General features: G+C 37.2%; 5 protein-coding genes across 11 annotated transcripts in view; 3 read left to right on the top strand and 2 right to left on the bottom strand.

Annotated features, from left to right (window-relative positions):
* The first annotated feature begins 1,238 nt into the window (after nt 1–1,238).
* On the top strand, nt 1,239–3,839 carry LOC724507 (RIB43A-like with coiled-coils protein 1). Its single transcript, XM_001120381.5, has 7 exons — nt 1,239–1,411; nt 1,607–1,747; nt 1,911–2,020; nt 2,100–2,340; nt 3,089–3,316; nt 3,469–3,575; nt 3,651–3,839. Exons 1-7 carry the CDS (start codon nt 1,289–1,291, stop codon nt 3,790–3,792), a joined length of 1,092 nt encoding a protein of 363 aa, XP_001120381.1. The 5' UTR covers nt 1,239–1,288; the 3' UTR covers nt 3,793–3,839.
* LOC410869 (vacuolar-sorting protein SNF8) lies at nt 1,921–7,766 on the bottom strand. 2 transcript variants are annotated; one of them, XM_006568219.3, is made up of 3 exons: nt 6,664–7,766; nt 2,499–3,301; nt 1,921–2,398 (listed from the first exon to the last, which is right to left on the bottom strand). In XM_006568219.3, the coding sequence occupies exon 1, from the start codon at nt 7,566–7,568 to the stop codon at nt 6,813–6,815; it is 756 nt and encodes a 251-aa protein (XP_006568282.1). In that variant the 5' UTR covers nt 7,569–7,766; the 3' UTR covers nt 1,921–2,398; nt 2,499–3,301; nt 6,664–6,812. The 2 variants fall into 2 exon arrangements, with proteins under 2 accessions (XP_006568282.1, XP_026294797.1); XM_026439012.1 differs by having other exon boundaries at nt 6,878–7,766.
* On the top strand, nt 3,866–6,751 carry LOC100578833 (putative leucine-rich repeat-containing protein DDB_G0290503). 3 transcript variants are annotated; one of them, XM_026439009.1, is made up of 7 exons: nt 3,866–4,362; nt 4,443–4,518; nt 4,578–5,058; nt 5,125–6,112; nt 6,171–6,299; nt 6,376–6,537; nt 6,616–6,751. In XM_026439009.1, exons 1-7 carry the CDS (start codon nt 4,331–4,333, stop codon nt 6,641–6,643), a joined length of 1,896 nt encoding a protein of 631 aa, XP_026294794.1. In that variant the 5' UTR covers nt 3,866–4,330; the 3' UTR covers nt 6,644–6,751. The 3 variants fall into 3 exon arrangements, with proteins under 3 accessions (XP_026294794.1, XP_026294796.1, XP_026294793.1); XM_026439008.1 differs by having other exon boundaries at nt 4,195–4,374; XM_026439011.1 differs by lacking the exons at nt 6,171–6,299; nt 6,376–6,537; nt 6,616–6,751 and having other exon boundaries at nt 4,194–4,374; nt 5,125–6,160.
* On the top strand, nt 7,755–9,287 carry LOC408691 (RING-box protein 1A). 2 transcript variants are annotated; one of them, XM_016910739.1, is made up of 5 exons: nt 7,755–8,072; nt 8,242–8,269; nt 8,386–8,507; nt 8,634–8,719; nt 8,897–9,287. In XM_016910739.1, the coding sequence occupies exons 1-5, from the start codon at nt 7,980–7,982 to the stop codon at nt 8,907–8,909; spliced, it is 342 nt and encodes a 113-aa protein (XP_016766228.1). In that variant the 5' UTR covers nt 7,755–7,979; the 3' UTR covers nt 8,910–9,287. The 2 variants fall into 2 exon arrangements, with proteins under 2 accessions (XP_016766228.1, XP_016766229.1); XM_016910740.2 differs by lacking the exon at nt 8,634–8,719 and having other exon boundaries at nt 8,897–9,285.
* LOC410870 (proton channel OtopLc) overlaps nt 8,984–13,840 on the bottom strand; it is a 38,410-nt gene continuing 33,553 nt past the window's right edge. For all 3 annotated transcript variants that reach the window (XM_026439005.1, XM_026439006.1, XM_026439007.1), the window contains one exon: nt 8,984–13,806. In XM_026439005.1, the coding sequence (XP_026294790.1) occupies nt 13,516–13,806 (291 nt within the window). In that variant the 3' untranslated portion in view covers nt 8,984–13,515. The remainder of the gene's footprint in view (nt 13,807–13,840) is intronic.

Raw genomic sequence — 13,840 nt, 5'->3', positions numbered from 1 at the left:
TTAGACGAACAATTAGAATCATTATTCGTGAATGGAGCTCGTTTTAATACGTTCTGACAAAGAGCGAAAAAGTCGCGACGGTAACGATGGCGATTTGCATTGTTTGAAAATTGTATTGCTTGTCGCTTAATGACGCATAAAAGAATATCAATCGCTCGAGGAGTCGACACTTAACATCAGAATCATCACGAATAGAGAAATAATTAGCAGGAATATTAGCCTATTACTAATACAAATAATTGGGTTTTTCCAAAAACCTGTTACGCAGTTAAGGAATGATGGAATCTCTCCGAGTTTATCGCCTTCCTTTTTCACATTTTCCGGGAATATTAACGGCGTAACGTTCGTTGAAATAGAAAGACACAAATTATCCTCGATAATCGATAAAACGATTGCTTCCTTAAAATCTATGCTCGCCGCGGTACGGTCGGTGTAATATTTCTTTTCATCGTATTCAGCTGGAAGCAGTAAAGAGGCTTTGCCTTTCACGACGATTTATTCGAGCTTCTTGCGATTTGCGTAAAACGGCTTGAGTCGAGAATATTTAATAAACGACGATTTCCACGTATGTTCGACACCGATTCTCAAGTGTAATGCATATATTCGATTCGTGTTCTCGTTACCGAGTTCTCATTGTTAAAGAAAACGAAGCGGCTCGTCGTCACTGAGTCACCGTGTCATGCGAAACGAACGTCCTCACAAAGAAATAAAAGGAAGGTGGCTAAATTCGTTCTTTTATTCCCGTCTGAACCGCGCGGCAATTGCTGCGGTTATCTAGTAATGTTACGAGCTTTACAACGATCGATACACGCGTTCCACATCGAACCATGATAATACGCAAAGTCACGAATCATCCGTGATGACTTTCGCCGAATCAACAGATAGCAAGACACATGTTTACGCTTTCAACAGCTGTTCTTCACGTGACTCTTTCATGCAAATATCCTTAACAATTCGAACGAATGTATGTCAATTAAACACTTTCATCATCTTCGAACACGATTAATATAGCATCGCGCTATTAATCTTATTGATCAATCGACTTAGATAAGTGGATAAGGAAAGAAAAAAAAAAAAAATTTCTTCCTCGATCGATAAATCGGGAATTCTCGAGTCCCCTTTTTCGATGGGAAGGATCGTGTTAAATTTTGCGACGAGGCGGTAACGCGTTTATCGTCCAAACGCTCCATGGCAACGAATTCCACGTGATTCTTGCGGCTTTCGTGGCTAAGCTCGCACACTCGGGCTCTGGTTACGTTCGTCCTCGCGTAGATCAAATTTTGGCACGATGCTGAAGTTTCAAACCGCGACCAAAGAGGAGCTGAAACTGGCCGCGGCCGTTCAACGAAGGAGGCAGATCGAGGCGGAGAGAAAGGAGCGGATTTTCAATGCACGATTCAGGAAAATCGGGGTAAGTCTCGTGGGGGCAAAGTGTTTTAAGTCGTGACACGATGGATTTGTTAGTTATCGCGTTGTACGATCGATTCTCGTGCGGATTCGTGTGAAATGATAAAAAAAGAATCCGCACGCGAAACAACGATATGTATTGTGATTCATTGTCGAGAAATACGTCCGATAACGATTTTTGCAACGTTAATATCCGCAGATAGACAAGGAATTCTTGGACAAACAGGTCGAGGAAAAGAAGCAGCAACGTGAACTGGAGGAAGCCCGAGAATCCGAACTCGACGAGATTTTGCTTCAAAGTTGTAAGATCGGTTTGCTATTGGAGAAACAACAAGAAGAGGTAAATTGTTAATTATTGGCGGAAAAGCAGCCACGATTGATTAATCGTCTTTTATTAAATTACAACGTTATTAAATTAAAGATTCTTACGTTCGTCCGTCCGCTTGGTTGTTCTTTTCTTCTTTCTTGAAATTACATTGTTTTATCTGTGATTGATATTTCAGGAAAGGCGAAAGATCCACAAAGAGATCGAGCATTACAGACAGCAATATCAACAACGCCAGGAATGCGATCTGTCGAAAAAAGGCGATCGCGATCTATCCTTCGGCGAGCTGTAATTATTGTCACGATTGATTCCATTTCGTTCATCGATAATTTCGTTTAAAATATTTAATTTTCCAAAAACCGTGCAGATTGAAAAGCGAAGAGGAAGATTTTAAGGAAAAGTCGAGGGCGAAGAAGGAAGAGATGAGGTGGTGGATCGAAAAACAAATGCAGGAACACATATCCGCCGAGAGCGAACGGAAGGAATTCGAGAAAGCCCAGGAAGCGGCCATCCTCTCCAGAGACAAGCATGCCATGAAGATAGCTCAGATGGAGCAAGATTGCCGTCGAAAGTTGAACGAAGCCACCGCACGATTTAATCAAGCCATGGTAGAGCTTTCTTCTATTTAGTCCTTTGATAATATCCGGCAACTGCGTGTTTCGGAAACTGCAAGAAAAAGATAAGAATCTTATTATCTGACAATTCTATTTTCCATACATCGAAGGAAAATCGAATCTTTTCACACGAGTAGAGATCGAGTACAAACCTTCTGATCCCCGATACTCTCCTAGTTGTTTGCGTGTTGGTGTACGATGCTCGTGTACGAGACGAAAAAGTGAAAATTCAGATAATTAAGGCTTGACGACTCTCCATCGTATTAATTGATTTAAAATCTCCCTCTCGTAAGCCTCTTGTCACGAACGAGCCAATGACGTTGAACCGTGAAATGTCAAAGTTCAACGGTAACAAAATCTCGTTATTCTTGATACGAGTGTTCTGTTCTGGTCGCTGATGATATTCCCCTTGTGTCACCGTGTCGATGAGCGAATCATTGTTAACTCGGTCGCTTAACACGAGCCCTGAACACGATCCACACACAGTTACAGTAAACCTTCGCCGAAGGTGAGCACCGTTTACAGCGATGGCGAGGCTGCTATACGGTCGATGAGCAAACTTGGTGACGTCATCGACTCACGAGTCTCGATAATAATACGGAGAACGATCATCCAGTCGCTTCCCCATCTCTTACCACGCGTTCCCGTCCTTGACTTTTTTTCTTCTTTTCGAGCTGTCACGCTCCGTTGGACGTACGTTTTGGTCGAATGACCGGCTCCGCTTTTCCCCTTCCAACGACAGGCAGAGGAACAGGAATACCGTCGCCGCTGCGAAGCCCTTCGAGAGGAGGAGGACAAGAAGGCGGATATCTACAATCACGTGACTGGGGACTTCCTTACGGAAGCCAAAGAGCAGGCGGAGAGCACTCATGGACCGCACAAACCGTTGGCCTCGCGTTACAAGGGCATGACCGCGGACGAGCTTAAGGTTTTCAGGGAGGCTCAAGCACGCCAACTGAAAGAAATGAAGGTAAATGACGAATGATGGAACGGTTGTTCTACACGGTTTTAACGATGCACCGCAGATCATTGAAACGGTGCCAATCGTTGCCACGGTCATGCGAGAGCACGGTCAGGGATACAAAAAAATTTGGCTCGCTCAAGGAAAACTTCTTTTTCCAGGAAATGAAAATAGAGGAGAAACGAAGGGACGAAGAGTGGGATCGATTGATGACTACCCAAGCCGAGATCGCGGATTCGTATCAACGTGAAATTGATCGGAAGAAAGCGTAAAAACTTTTGTTTTTTTTTTCATGCGTAGTGAAATGTGAGAATTGGATAAATCTTTTCTATTGATATTTCAGGGAAATTAAAAAGAAAATAGCAAAGGAGAATTTGGAATTAGCGGAGCAACAAAAATCTCATCAGGAATATCTCAATTGTGTGCTTTACAAAAATAAAGCAACCGCAGCCTTTTATGAACAATTTAATAAAGACGCACGTTAAAAACAAAGCTTTTTTTGCGATGATACGAATAAATTATTTTTCCAATATGAATATATTTTTCTATTTTTGTTTTTTTTAATTCTTTCCCAGTAGTTACATGTACTTTTTTTTTATATATAAGTATTGATTGTTTGAAGCATTTATTTGTTGGTAAATGATAAATTTGTTGCTATGTGAATCATCGTCAGTCGGTATTATATCATCTGTTTATATGATGTTTTATACTTTACAACGGAAAACGTTTAAATGGTTAAACGTTTAAATTCTTTCAATATATCATTTTATTACAATGCTTTAAATACACAGTAAGATATTAAAGTTTTATGTAGTATTATCGATCTTCCTGTTAAATACATGCATTTATGCACTATCGGTAAAAAGTAATGTTGATGTTTACGCGTCGTGTCTGAATAATGTTACTTGAAATATCTCACAAAACATTGCAAATATAAATTAAACAGATACTATATTTTCCATCATGTTCCTTAGCACGACATAATATTACAAAAGATACATCGTTATAAAGATAAAATGCACGATGATGACAGAACATGATGCTCAGAAACAAAGGTTAGCTTTAAGGTTAGCTTTATATATTTACACTCTTTATTTACGTTAAATATATTTGATAAACTTTTTTTTATCAATAGCTCAGAGCAATATTTATTACTCGAAGAACAACATGTGCTTGTGGAAAATCTTAAACAAGACTTGCACTTATGCAAGGTATAAAATTAATTACATATTGTAAATATTACGTATATTTATTATATATTCATTTTTAGACAGAACAACATAATATACGAGCCGAATTAGAAATTCTACGAAATGAGAGTCAAAAAGTTGATGATATAAAAGAATCCTTAAATCGTATTCATTTGGAAGAATGCGATAATCAAGATGCACATAAAAAAGAAATAGAAAATTTACAAGAGCGTATCGTGTTATTAGAATCGGAAAAAGATTCAGCTATGCAACTTTGGCATATTTCCTTAAATACCATAAGTGCCTTAGAGGACCAATTAAAAGGACTTCATATAGATGGAAAAGGAACAAAGTTTTATCAAGAACAAGCTAATGCTATTAAAGAAAGTTATTCGGAAGCTATTAAAATGTTGGAGGAAAAACTAGGCCTGGCCAAAGATAATTTTATAAAATATCAAACACTGTACGAAACAAATAAAGAAAAAATTAATAATTTGACTAAAGAAAAAGATGAACTTTTGGAGAAATATAAGAATCTTCAAATGAATACTCAAGATAGAGGTCAGTAACATTTAATATATATAATATATTATAACAAATAGAGATATTATTTTTATTTTTTAAAAGATAGGAATAACCAACTGACAATAGAAACATTAAAACAAGACTTAGCTTATGCTAAAACAGAAACCAATAAAATAATACAAACAAAATTGGAATTGGAAAAAAAATTAAATGAAGTTAAAATATATGCTGATAATGTGATGGAAAGAGATAAGGAAACAAAAAAAAAGATGGCAGAAGCTATTGAATTAATAGAATCTGCAGTTAGAGAAAAGGATATGATATTGCATCGTGAAACTCTTGTATTGGAAGAGAAAACCAGATTAGAACATAGACTGAATATAATAGCTAATGAATATGATGGAAAAATACAAGAGTTGAATAAAATTACTAGAGATGAAATTGAACAAAATACAAAAAAATATCTAACAGAGATTAATGAACTTAAATCAGAAGTAAAGACAAAAACTATTGAAACAGAAAAAGCTCAAAGAGAATTAAAATTTATTGAAGAAGAATTGAATAAAATACGTAGAGATTCTAGTGTGAAAATATTGGAATATGAACAAAAAGCAAAACGTATGGAATTTCAATTACAAATATATGATGAAACAATAGTTAAAAACAAATATGATATAGAAATTAAACAATTAAAAGAAAAAATTATTATTCTTGAAGATAAATTAGGCAGTTCAAATGATAAATTACAAAAGCTAGAGCAACAACAAACTATTAATACACAAGACCAGATAAAAAAAATTGATGGCGAAAATAAGGATAAAATGAAACAATATTCTGATTTAGAAAATCAGTTAGCTAAAACATTAGATGATAAGGAAAATCTTGTAATGCAATTAAAATCATTGAAACATGATTTTGAATATGAAATACAAAAAAGAGATAATGAAAAATATTCTCTTGAAAATAAAATTCGGGAATTGGAAATTAATCTTCATAAAGCAACTTGTATAGCAGAAAATAATCCGAAAAATAATATTACTAGTGAAATAAATCCATATAATATTAAAGCTAAGCCTAGTTTTGATATAACGTAAGTAAATATAAATATATCAAATTAAATGATATTACATGTAACACTTTTATTACAGAGTAGAAAATAAATGTCATTGTTGTCAATCTGTATTATCGGATCATATGAATAAACTGCAGGAAAAGTTTGACAGAAAAACAAAGGAATTAATCAATCATGTACAAATTCATCAAAAACTAAGTAAAAAGTATATAAATTTTTTACATAAAGAAAAAATAATTATTGGAAATATATTTTTATTAATTTATATATTTATATTTTAGATGGAGAGATGAAGCAAAATCTTTGACAGTTAAATTTCAAGGAAAATCTAAGGAATTAAGGGGAAAGATGAATACTTTACAAAAAGAAAACAATGAATTACATAAAGAATTATTAAATTGCAAACAACAATTGGCACAACATGCAATTCAAGATATACAAAGGTGTGTATATTTACTATATTGATGTAATAAGATATAATAAGATATTTTAAATTATCTATAATCTATATCTTTTTTCAGAATTAATGAGCCAAATGAAATTAGGTGACAATATTTTTCTTTACTTACAAGAAATTTATAATGGATGTTTAACTGTGTATATGTTACAAGAATAATGTAAATTTATTCACATTAAAAATACATTTTATATTGCAAATATCTTATTCTTTTAAAACATTGTCTATCTCATAATAATCATTATAAAGTCAATATTTTGCTTACTCTTTGGATACAATGCAAGCTGTAAATAAACTAGGAAACCAATATAATATTTCATTTTCACCTTGTTCATCTAACCATGCCAATCCTTCTTTTACCATATGGTCCAAAGCTTTTTGTGTCCTATCTGATTCCCATTTTAATTCTTTACATAACATGGATCTTGAAACATATGCATTTCCAGATAAACTAGCTTGTTGTAGTACGGCAGTATGGTCCATACTGAGTTCACCAGGTACAGATTGTACTAAGTGTTTACCTCTTCCAATTGGAACAATAGAAAATCCATTTCCAAAAATTTTTAATTTTTTAGCTGCAGCTAGTAAGTCTTCATTTGTAATTTCTTGATGTTCTTTTCTACGACCTCTAGCTTGAATTAATCTTGCTCTAAGTTCATCTAATGATATTAATCCACCATTTTTATAATTTGTAGCCATACAAACTTCAACAATTTGAACAGCAAGTTCGTAATAAAAGTCTCCTATGCCAAGAACTGACCAAAATCCTTTACCTGAAGCTAAAGGATCTACACCTATTGATGCACACATTTCGGTAAATTGCCGCCGAAAACGTGCATTTTTTTTAATTTCATTTTTATACTTTGTTGCGAATTCCTCTAGATTCACACGAAAAGTTTCCATCTGTTTTGTCATTTGCTCAAATTGATTTTCTTGAATCTCAGTTCCCTTATCTTTATATTTTTCTTGCTCCAGCTTTTGTTTTTGGATAGCACCAACGCCTGCCTTTCGCCTCATCGTGTAATATATTTTATACAATAGTATGGATTATGAAAATACGATTAGAAATTACACTGATGCAAAATTAAAATGCTTTTATCCAGTTTTTATATGATTAAGGTACTAACTGTCATATTTTTTTCAGTATAACCGATACCGTGTCAATTTTTTTTTTCACAAAACATTAACCTAGTATCGATACAATAACACTACTATATATTTTTCTTATGATACATGTTCTGATTCTTCAACATTTTTTCAACACAAAATCGAGACACTAAAAAATATACGATATAAAGATTTATAACGCGCACAAAATATTTATTAATCAAAAAAATTTACGTTTTTCTTGTCGTTTAATCTTTCTTCTTACATAGTTCGAATGTCTTACACAAGGTGTCAGTTGGCTTCAGATATCAAAATTTAAATATGGCGTCGGCAATGGAAATTGACGATGAAGAAAGTGATTTACCAACTTCGAGTAGTAGTAAAGGAGAAAAAAAACGTTTTGAAGTAAAAAAGGTGAGGTAAAGAATTAGAAGAAATATTTTATAAAACACGTATAAATTCTTTCAATTTTAAGAAGTTGATCTTCACATTCTAACCTCATTTTTGCATTGTCATTTTTATTATTACGTTCGTATGATTTATACATAATATTTAGTTAAAAATAGTTAATTTTATATTGCAGTGGAATGCTGTGGCTCTATGGGCATGGGGTATGTAATCGTGAATTTAATTATATAAATAATATATCGTAAATTATAACATGATTGTTTTAATACATTTTTTATCACAAGATTTATTAATAATTATTTAATTTGTTATTTTACAGATATTGTAGTAGATAATTGCGCAATCTGTCGTAATCATATAATGGATTTATGTATTGAATGCCAAGCAAATCAAGCATCAGCCACTAGTGAAGAATGTACCGTAGCTTGGGGTGTATGCAATGTATGATTTTTGTCATCGTAGCTTTTTATTAAATACATATTTAAGTTAATACATATTTAGTGTCAATTGGTCAAGTAAGATATTTTAACTTTTTATTTTAATTTTTTGACATTTTTTTTCGCATAGCATGCATTCCATTTCCATTGCATCTCACGTTGGTTGAAGACTCGACAAGTTTGTCCACTTGATAATCGAGAGTGGGAGTTCCAAAAGTAAGTATAATTTACAACATACAGCAATACACTATTGGCTTCTTAAAGCTTTTGAAAATTATTTGTGTGTTTGTAGAAGAAGCACAAAAGATTTTCATATGTGTAATATGTGTATTTTTTTTTCTCATATATTTAAATTTAATTATAATTTAATTATTATTTTTATGTTTGTTTTAGATACGGTCATTAGCTGAGTGTGTTCAACTACCACAGATATCCGAACCCTCCAGAATGCCAAAGCCGATGCAAGTTTAAGTATATGTGTGAATAAAAGACAAGTAAATAATTTGTTGTGACATTATCATTAAAAAAAATCGGTGGCATATCTATGAGCGTCTTTGCAGCACTTCAGATGAGGAAAATAAAGTAAAAATTCGCTTGAAACACAATGTGATTAAGACATTATTGCACCAGTACTATCAAGTTTATAATGGTATATATATTGAGTTGGATCAGCAGAAAAACTATAAACTATTGAAAGTTTCTTATCTTGTCGGTTATGCATTATATAACAATGTAATTCTTAGTCTTAAGGACTTAAATAAAGAAATATCATGAAATAATAATATTTCATATGAATCATTGAATATTTTTTTGTATCATATTATTAAAAATTATCGATAATTTTACAGAAAAATTACCTAAAATTATTTGGAATTAAAAAAGGATAGAAAAGGAGTATTTTACATCGGCAAATTTTTCCTTGAAATTTTTTTTTTTTACCGAATTTTCCAATGATCCGCTTACCTGATTTTAAGAAATACCATCTAGCAAAAGTTTTGTCCTCCCTTTTCTCAAGAATAGCAAGCTCGTATAATCCACTCTTTCGATCAGCAATTTTTATACTTTAAATGGATATCGATTTCATCGAGACACATAATATAAGGTTGAGAAATTTTTTTAATATTTTTGAATAAAATATCTCCTGCACAAAACTTATATACATTAAATATAGAAAAATTTATATATAAAATTATATATATTGCACATTTATATACTATAAACTCATTGGTTTTTTAAGATTTAGGTATCCGAGAAGGTATCGATGAAGCTTTTTCTCTCGAGACGTTAAGTAAAATCAATCTCGCTGAAGTAGCAACGACAGGTATCGTAATAATAGCTTTTACGTTCCAACAAACTGCACGGTTGCTCTGCCCTTATGTTCTTATCATTAATCCGTGCTATTATAGTACCTGGATTCTTAACGAGACGTAACAGCAGCCTATCGCCGTGACCCGTGACGTCATGTCGAGGCCAATCGATCGCTTTGAGATCATCTCGAATCCCTTTTCCAGTTCTAGTGTATTCAAGAGGTATGGGCAATACTTATCAATCGGCGTAACGTGGAGCCCCCGACGAGCTGGCTTCTAATCCGGGCATACAGCGAAAATTACATCCTCGGAGACCAAGCGACATTCAACGGAGCTGCGAGAGAGCATTAGTAAGCCTTTTCGACTCTGATTTTTCCTCGTTTCGTCTACTTTTTTTGCTATTTTATTTTCTTTTCTTTTTTTTTCTTTTTTTTTTTTATTAAGATGTTCGCTTTCATCCATTGTGCAGTCTTTGTCATAGCAGGAAACACGGTGAGAAGAATAGAAACGATAGGATATATTTTAATTCCTCGGAACACGAGTGTGCATTTCAATCGCAAATCGAATCAAATCGCAATAAACGATCGAGCGATCGACGATGATAATATCGCTGTCAAATCGTTATGGTTATTTTCAATCGCACAATCGACAAGAGAGAGAATTTTGTAACACGCATACATTGATAGATATTTAAATATTCGAAAGAGGAAGAGAAGCGAGGAAACGAGGAAGAAGGAAAAGAGCGGGGTCGGTGAAGGTTGTAAAAAGTGGGAAACGCGGATAACTCGGGAAGTGGATTTCAATGATTTGCGGAAAACAAGTTTCGCGGGAAACACAGGTAAGCATGGTTGGTTGGTTGAAATATTTATCTGGCCACGAGAGATGGAATATAAATACAATTTGCATTCTCGCCCTCGAGATAGAGGGCGATAGATGTTTCGGTTAGGGGAACGACCATGGCCGGGTTGAGGAGGCTCGAGAGGGCGTTGAGGAGGAGGCAAAAGGGGTAGCGGAGGATGGGAGTACGAGTCGCGAAGGTCTCATTTCCGGCGGAAACAGAGGTTCCCTCACCCCAGCTTCGAGTTTCCCTCCCTTCTTCTCTCTTGTCTCGTCCAGATGGCGGCAGAGTCCAATCGAATTAAATACATTCCCGAGGATCGTCCAATCGACTACACTATCACCGCCGATGGTATTTAAGCCGATGGCGGTAGTTGCCCCGCTAATACCATTGTCATTTCTTTCGCCTTCAAAGTTCTCGTCCTTCCGGCTTTTATTTCGGCCACATCGACAGCCACCGAATAATTTACTTGTTTTTACCGGTTCTTTTTATCACCGCGCTTTACGTGGAGCGGCGAGTATATCGAAAATTCATTAAAGCCCCGTGTAATTGGGTCGAGAAAGAGAACCGCCGCTGACCCTTCGCACGGGCTCCTTTACGCTCCGCTCTCGCCGAGATAATTTTATTTCGAACGCTCGATGATTTCACGTATCGATACGTTTTCACCCTCGCAGCGACGACGCCCGACAAGAAATTGGCTATTGCACTTTTTGGCGAACCATTATTTCCCCCGCGGTATTTGCGAGGAAAAAGAGGAAGGAGGGATAGAGTTTCTCCTATATATATATATATATATATATATATATAAGCGGTATTTCAAATCGCCGTAGGATCGAAGCGCTTCCGCCAGTTGCACGTTGTATTATTTAAAAAAGTTTCCCTGCTGCGAAGACCATCCATTATCTGCGGCTCCGATAAATCCGCCAAGGCGTTCTCTCTCCTTGTGTTTGGCGGATATATCAAGGTTTCCTCGTCCTGTCGCTGTCGCGTCGCCTTTTCCTCTTTTTCCTTTTCCGTTCTCCCCGCTTCCTTCCTGCCAACGTTGGAATCGACGGGATGGGATCGGTAAACCCGATAAATTGCGAGATTTTTCCATGACCGATCGAAGGGGCGTTCCGCCGTATTCCGAATTATCGCGAAAATGCTTGAACTCGCGCGAAATGTTGTTTTCGCGTCGGTTGCGGAATAGTTGAATGCAAATTCGCAACGCGGTCCTTGATTATTTCGCTTTCAAGGTGTACCCGCTATAAATAATCTCGTCGTTAATAATAATAATCGATATTCTCGTTGCGTGGCCGATTCAACCCGATAATAACTATTATCGTTAATAGATGACTCGTTATACGACAATTACGATCCCCGCTTATGGGGCGACTTTAAATTCCACGGTAAATTAAATTAGATAAATGGATTGCGACTGATGGCGCTAGATTGACGTACGAATTTCATTCATAGTCGCGCGCGCCATTCGTTTCGAATAAATTCGAGTTCCCGGCAATTTCGTTGGAGCACGTTGTACACGGTCATCGATATCCGGCCCCGTAGGGGGGCCGGAATCTAAGATTTCTTCTCCTCCCGCCGTGCAGTTGCGCGTTGCAGATTGCGTTCGATACCGGTTGCTGGTAGACACGTAGAGCTAAATCCCCCGCTTTAAATCCGGAGAAAAAACAAAACCTATCGGCGAACCTACGTTAGAGGATTGCGACGGTTGCCAGCCTAACACCCTCCCCTTCTTTCTCCTTTCCCGAGAAGATTCATGCGCGTTATTCTTTTTTCTTTCTTCTTTTTTCGGCAAAATTCCTCGGAACGATTATCGATTCGCGACACTTTACGCGCGTTCGTTGGAGAAAAACTGGAAACGAGGGAAACGAAAAATGGTGAAGGAGTTTCAATTTCCTCCTCCTCTGACCGAAAGTTATTTACACAAGGGCGGGCGGGCAATCAGGAGATCTCGGCGCGGAAGATGGACGGACAGTAAGTGGAGCATTAAGTTGGAAATTTCGGAACACACGGTGTACACGGTGAACACGCGTACGTGGTATTCTTGGTCGAGACGAGTCCGAGAGCACTCGATAGGCTAAGTAAATCAGAGGCCTTTGGTCAAGAGTGCGGCCTCCTGCTACTCCGTTTAGGAGTAGGAGTTGGGGGAGTAGGAGGGGAGGGAGCGACGAAGGAAGGAAGAGGGACGCAATAGCGGTGGCAGGAGCAACAAAGGGTTGGCTAAGAGCTCTTCACCGACCACTCGCTCGCTTTCTCCAACCACCCAAGCATCACCTACTTCTCGCTGCAGCGCCGGCCGAGGCTTGCTTTCCCCGCTGATGTGATTGCTACCGAAATGTGTTTACCGTAAACCGTATCAAACTGTCGACCGTCCACCGTCGTCGTTAACCGTCTATCTTTTCCGTGTGGTACACCGATAAAAGTAGTACGCACCCCTCTCTATCGATTTGCGTCGGCCATGCCACGTCGCGTCCTCGTCCCCGTCCTCGTCCACGTCCACGTCGTCGGCGGCCCACCACGCCGGAGCGCCAGCTTTGAAACTGCGCCCCTTTTACCCTTTGTCTTTGGAGCCAGCTTAGAAGTTACCGTGCAACGTACTACCGTAAACGTTGCGGACAAGTCTACCTTTTCCGAGTACTCGTAATGTTGTTATTCTCCAAGGAGAATCGCTCCTTTTCTCCCCTCCTCCTCCCCCTCCCCCTCCTCCTCTCGGTTAAATGGTAATTAAAGAGAACGCGAAAGCGTTTTTCTCTCTTTTCTCGTGGCCTTTTTTCGCTTTTTATTGAAAGTAACGTAAATTTTTATCGAATAACAATTCAACGAACTAGAATCAAGAACGAGAATTTCGAGAACGAAGCAGGTTTGATTCAGTAAGGGGTGTGGACGACGCTGTTCGATCTGCATTTGTAGCACGTCTTCCATATCTCGAACAGACATATGGCTGAGTGGAACCGATAGAATATAGCCAATGGCATGGACACGTGAGTGATAATCGTCCATGCCCATACCCCGAAGAATCGCAGGTGATCCGGGCGTACCCCAGCGCGAGATTTCTCCAGAGTGTTCACCGTCCACAAGGCGATGTTGACGACTATTAGGAACGTGATCAATTCCTTGCCGGGCTTGTCGTTTCTCGAACAACGTCTTCCCCATGCGATCTACGAATTTTTGAATAGTTGCTCTCAGTCCGGC

Source organism: Apis mellifera, linkage group LG2 (assembly GCF_003254395.2).
Source record: "Apis mellifera strain DH4 linkage group LG2, Amel_HAv3.1, whole genome shotgun sequence".
Classification (NCBI taxonomy): Eukaryota; Metazoa; Arthropoda; class Insecta; order Hymenoptera; family Apidae; genus Apis; species Apis mellifera.
The sequence above is the reverse complement of the archived record's forward strand: the minus strand, read 5'-3'. Positions and strand labels throughout refer to the sequence as shown.

What these genes read in the sequence shown, in the direction of transcription:
- LOC724507 (XM_001120381.5), top strand. Translation starts at nt 1,289, where the DNA reads ATGCTGAAGTTTCAAACCGCGACCAAAGAGGAGCTGAAACTGGCCGCG. An exon ending in CACGATTCAGGAAAATCGGG is followed by an intron (nt 1,412 to 1,606) that starts GTAAGTCTCGTG and finishes TAATATCCGCAG; the next exon opens with ATAGACAAGGAATTCTTGGA. An exon ending in TGGAGAAACAACAAGAAGAG is followed by an intron (nt 1,748 to 1,910) that starts GTAAATTGTTAA and finishes TTGATATTTCAG; the next exon opens with GAAAGGCGAAAGATCCACAA.
- LOC100578833 (XM_026439008.1), top strand. Translation starts at nt 4,331, where the DNA reads ATGATGACAGAACATGATGCTCAGAAACAAAGGTTAGCTTTAAG. An exon ending in AAACAAAGGTTAGCTTTAAG is followed by an intron (nt 4,375 to 4,442) that starts GTTAGCTTTATA and finishes TTTTATCAATAG; the next exon opens with CTCAGAGCAATATTTATTAC. An exon ending in GCAATTCAAGATATACAAAG is followed by an intron (nt 6,538 to 6,615) that starts GTGTGTATATTT and finishes ATCTTTTTTCAG; the next exon opens with AATTAATGAGCCAAATGAAA.
- LOC410869 (XM_006568219.3), bottom strand. Translation starts at nt 7,568, where the DNA reads ATGAGGCGAAAGGCAGGCGTTGGTGCTATCCAAAAACAAAAGCTGGAG.
- LOC408691 (XM_016910739.1), top strand. Translation starts at nt 7,980, where the DNA reads ATGGCGTCGGCAATGGAAATTGACGATGAAGAAAGTGATTTACCAACT. An exon ending in TGTGGCTCTATGGGCATGGG is followed by an intron (nt 8,270 to 8,385) that starts GTATGTAATCGT and finishes GTTATTTTACAG; the next exon opens with ATATTGTAGTAGATAATTGC. An exon ending in TAGCTTGGGGTGTATGCAAT is followed by an intron (nt 8,508 to 8,633) that starts GTATGATTTTTG and finishes TTTTTCGCATAG; the next exon opens with CATGCATTCCATTTCCATTG.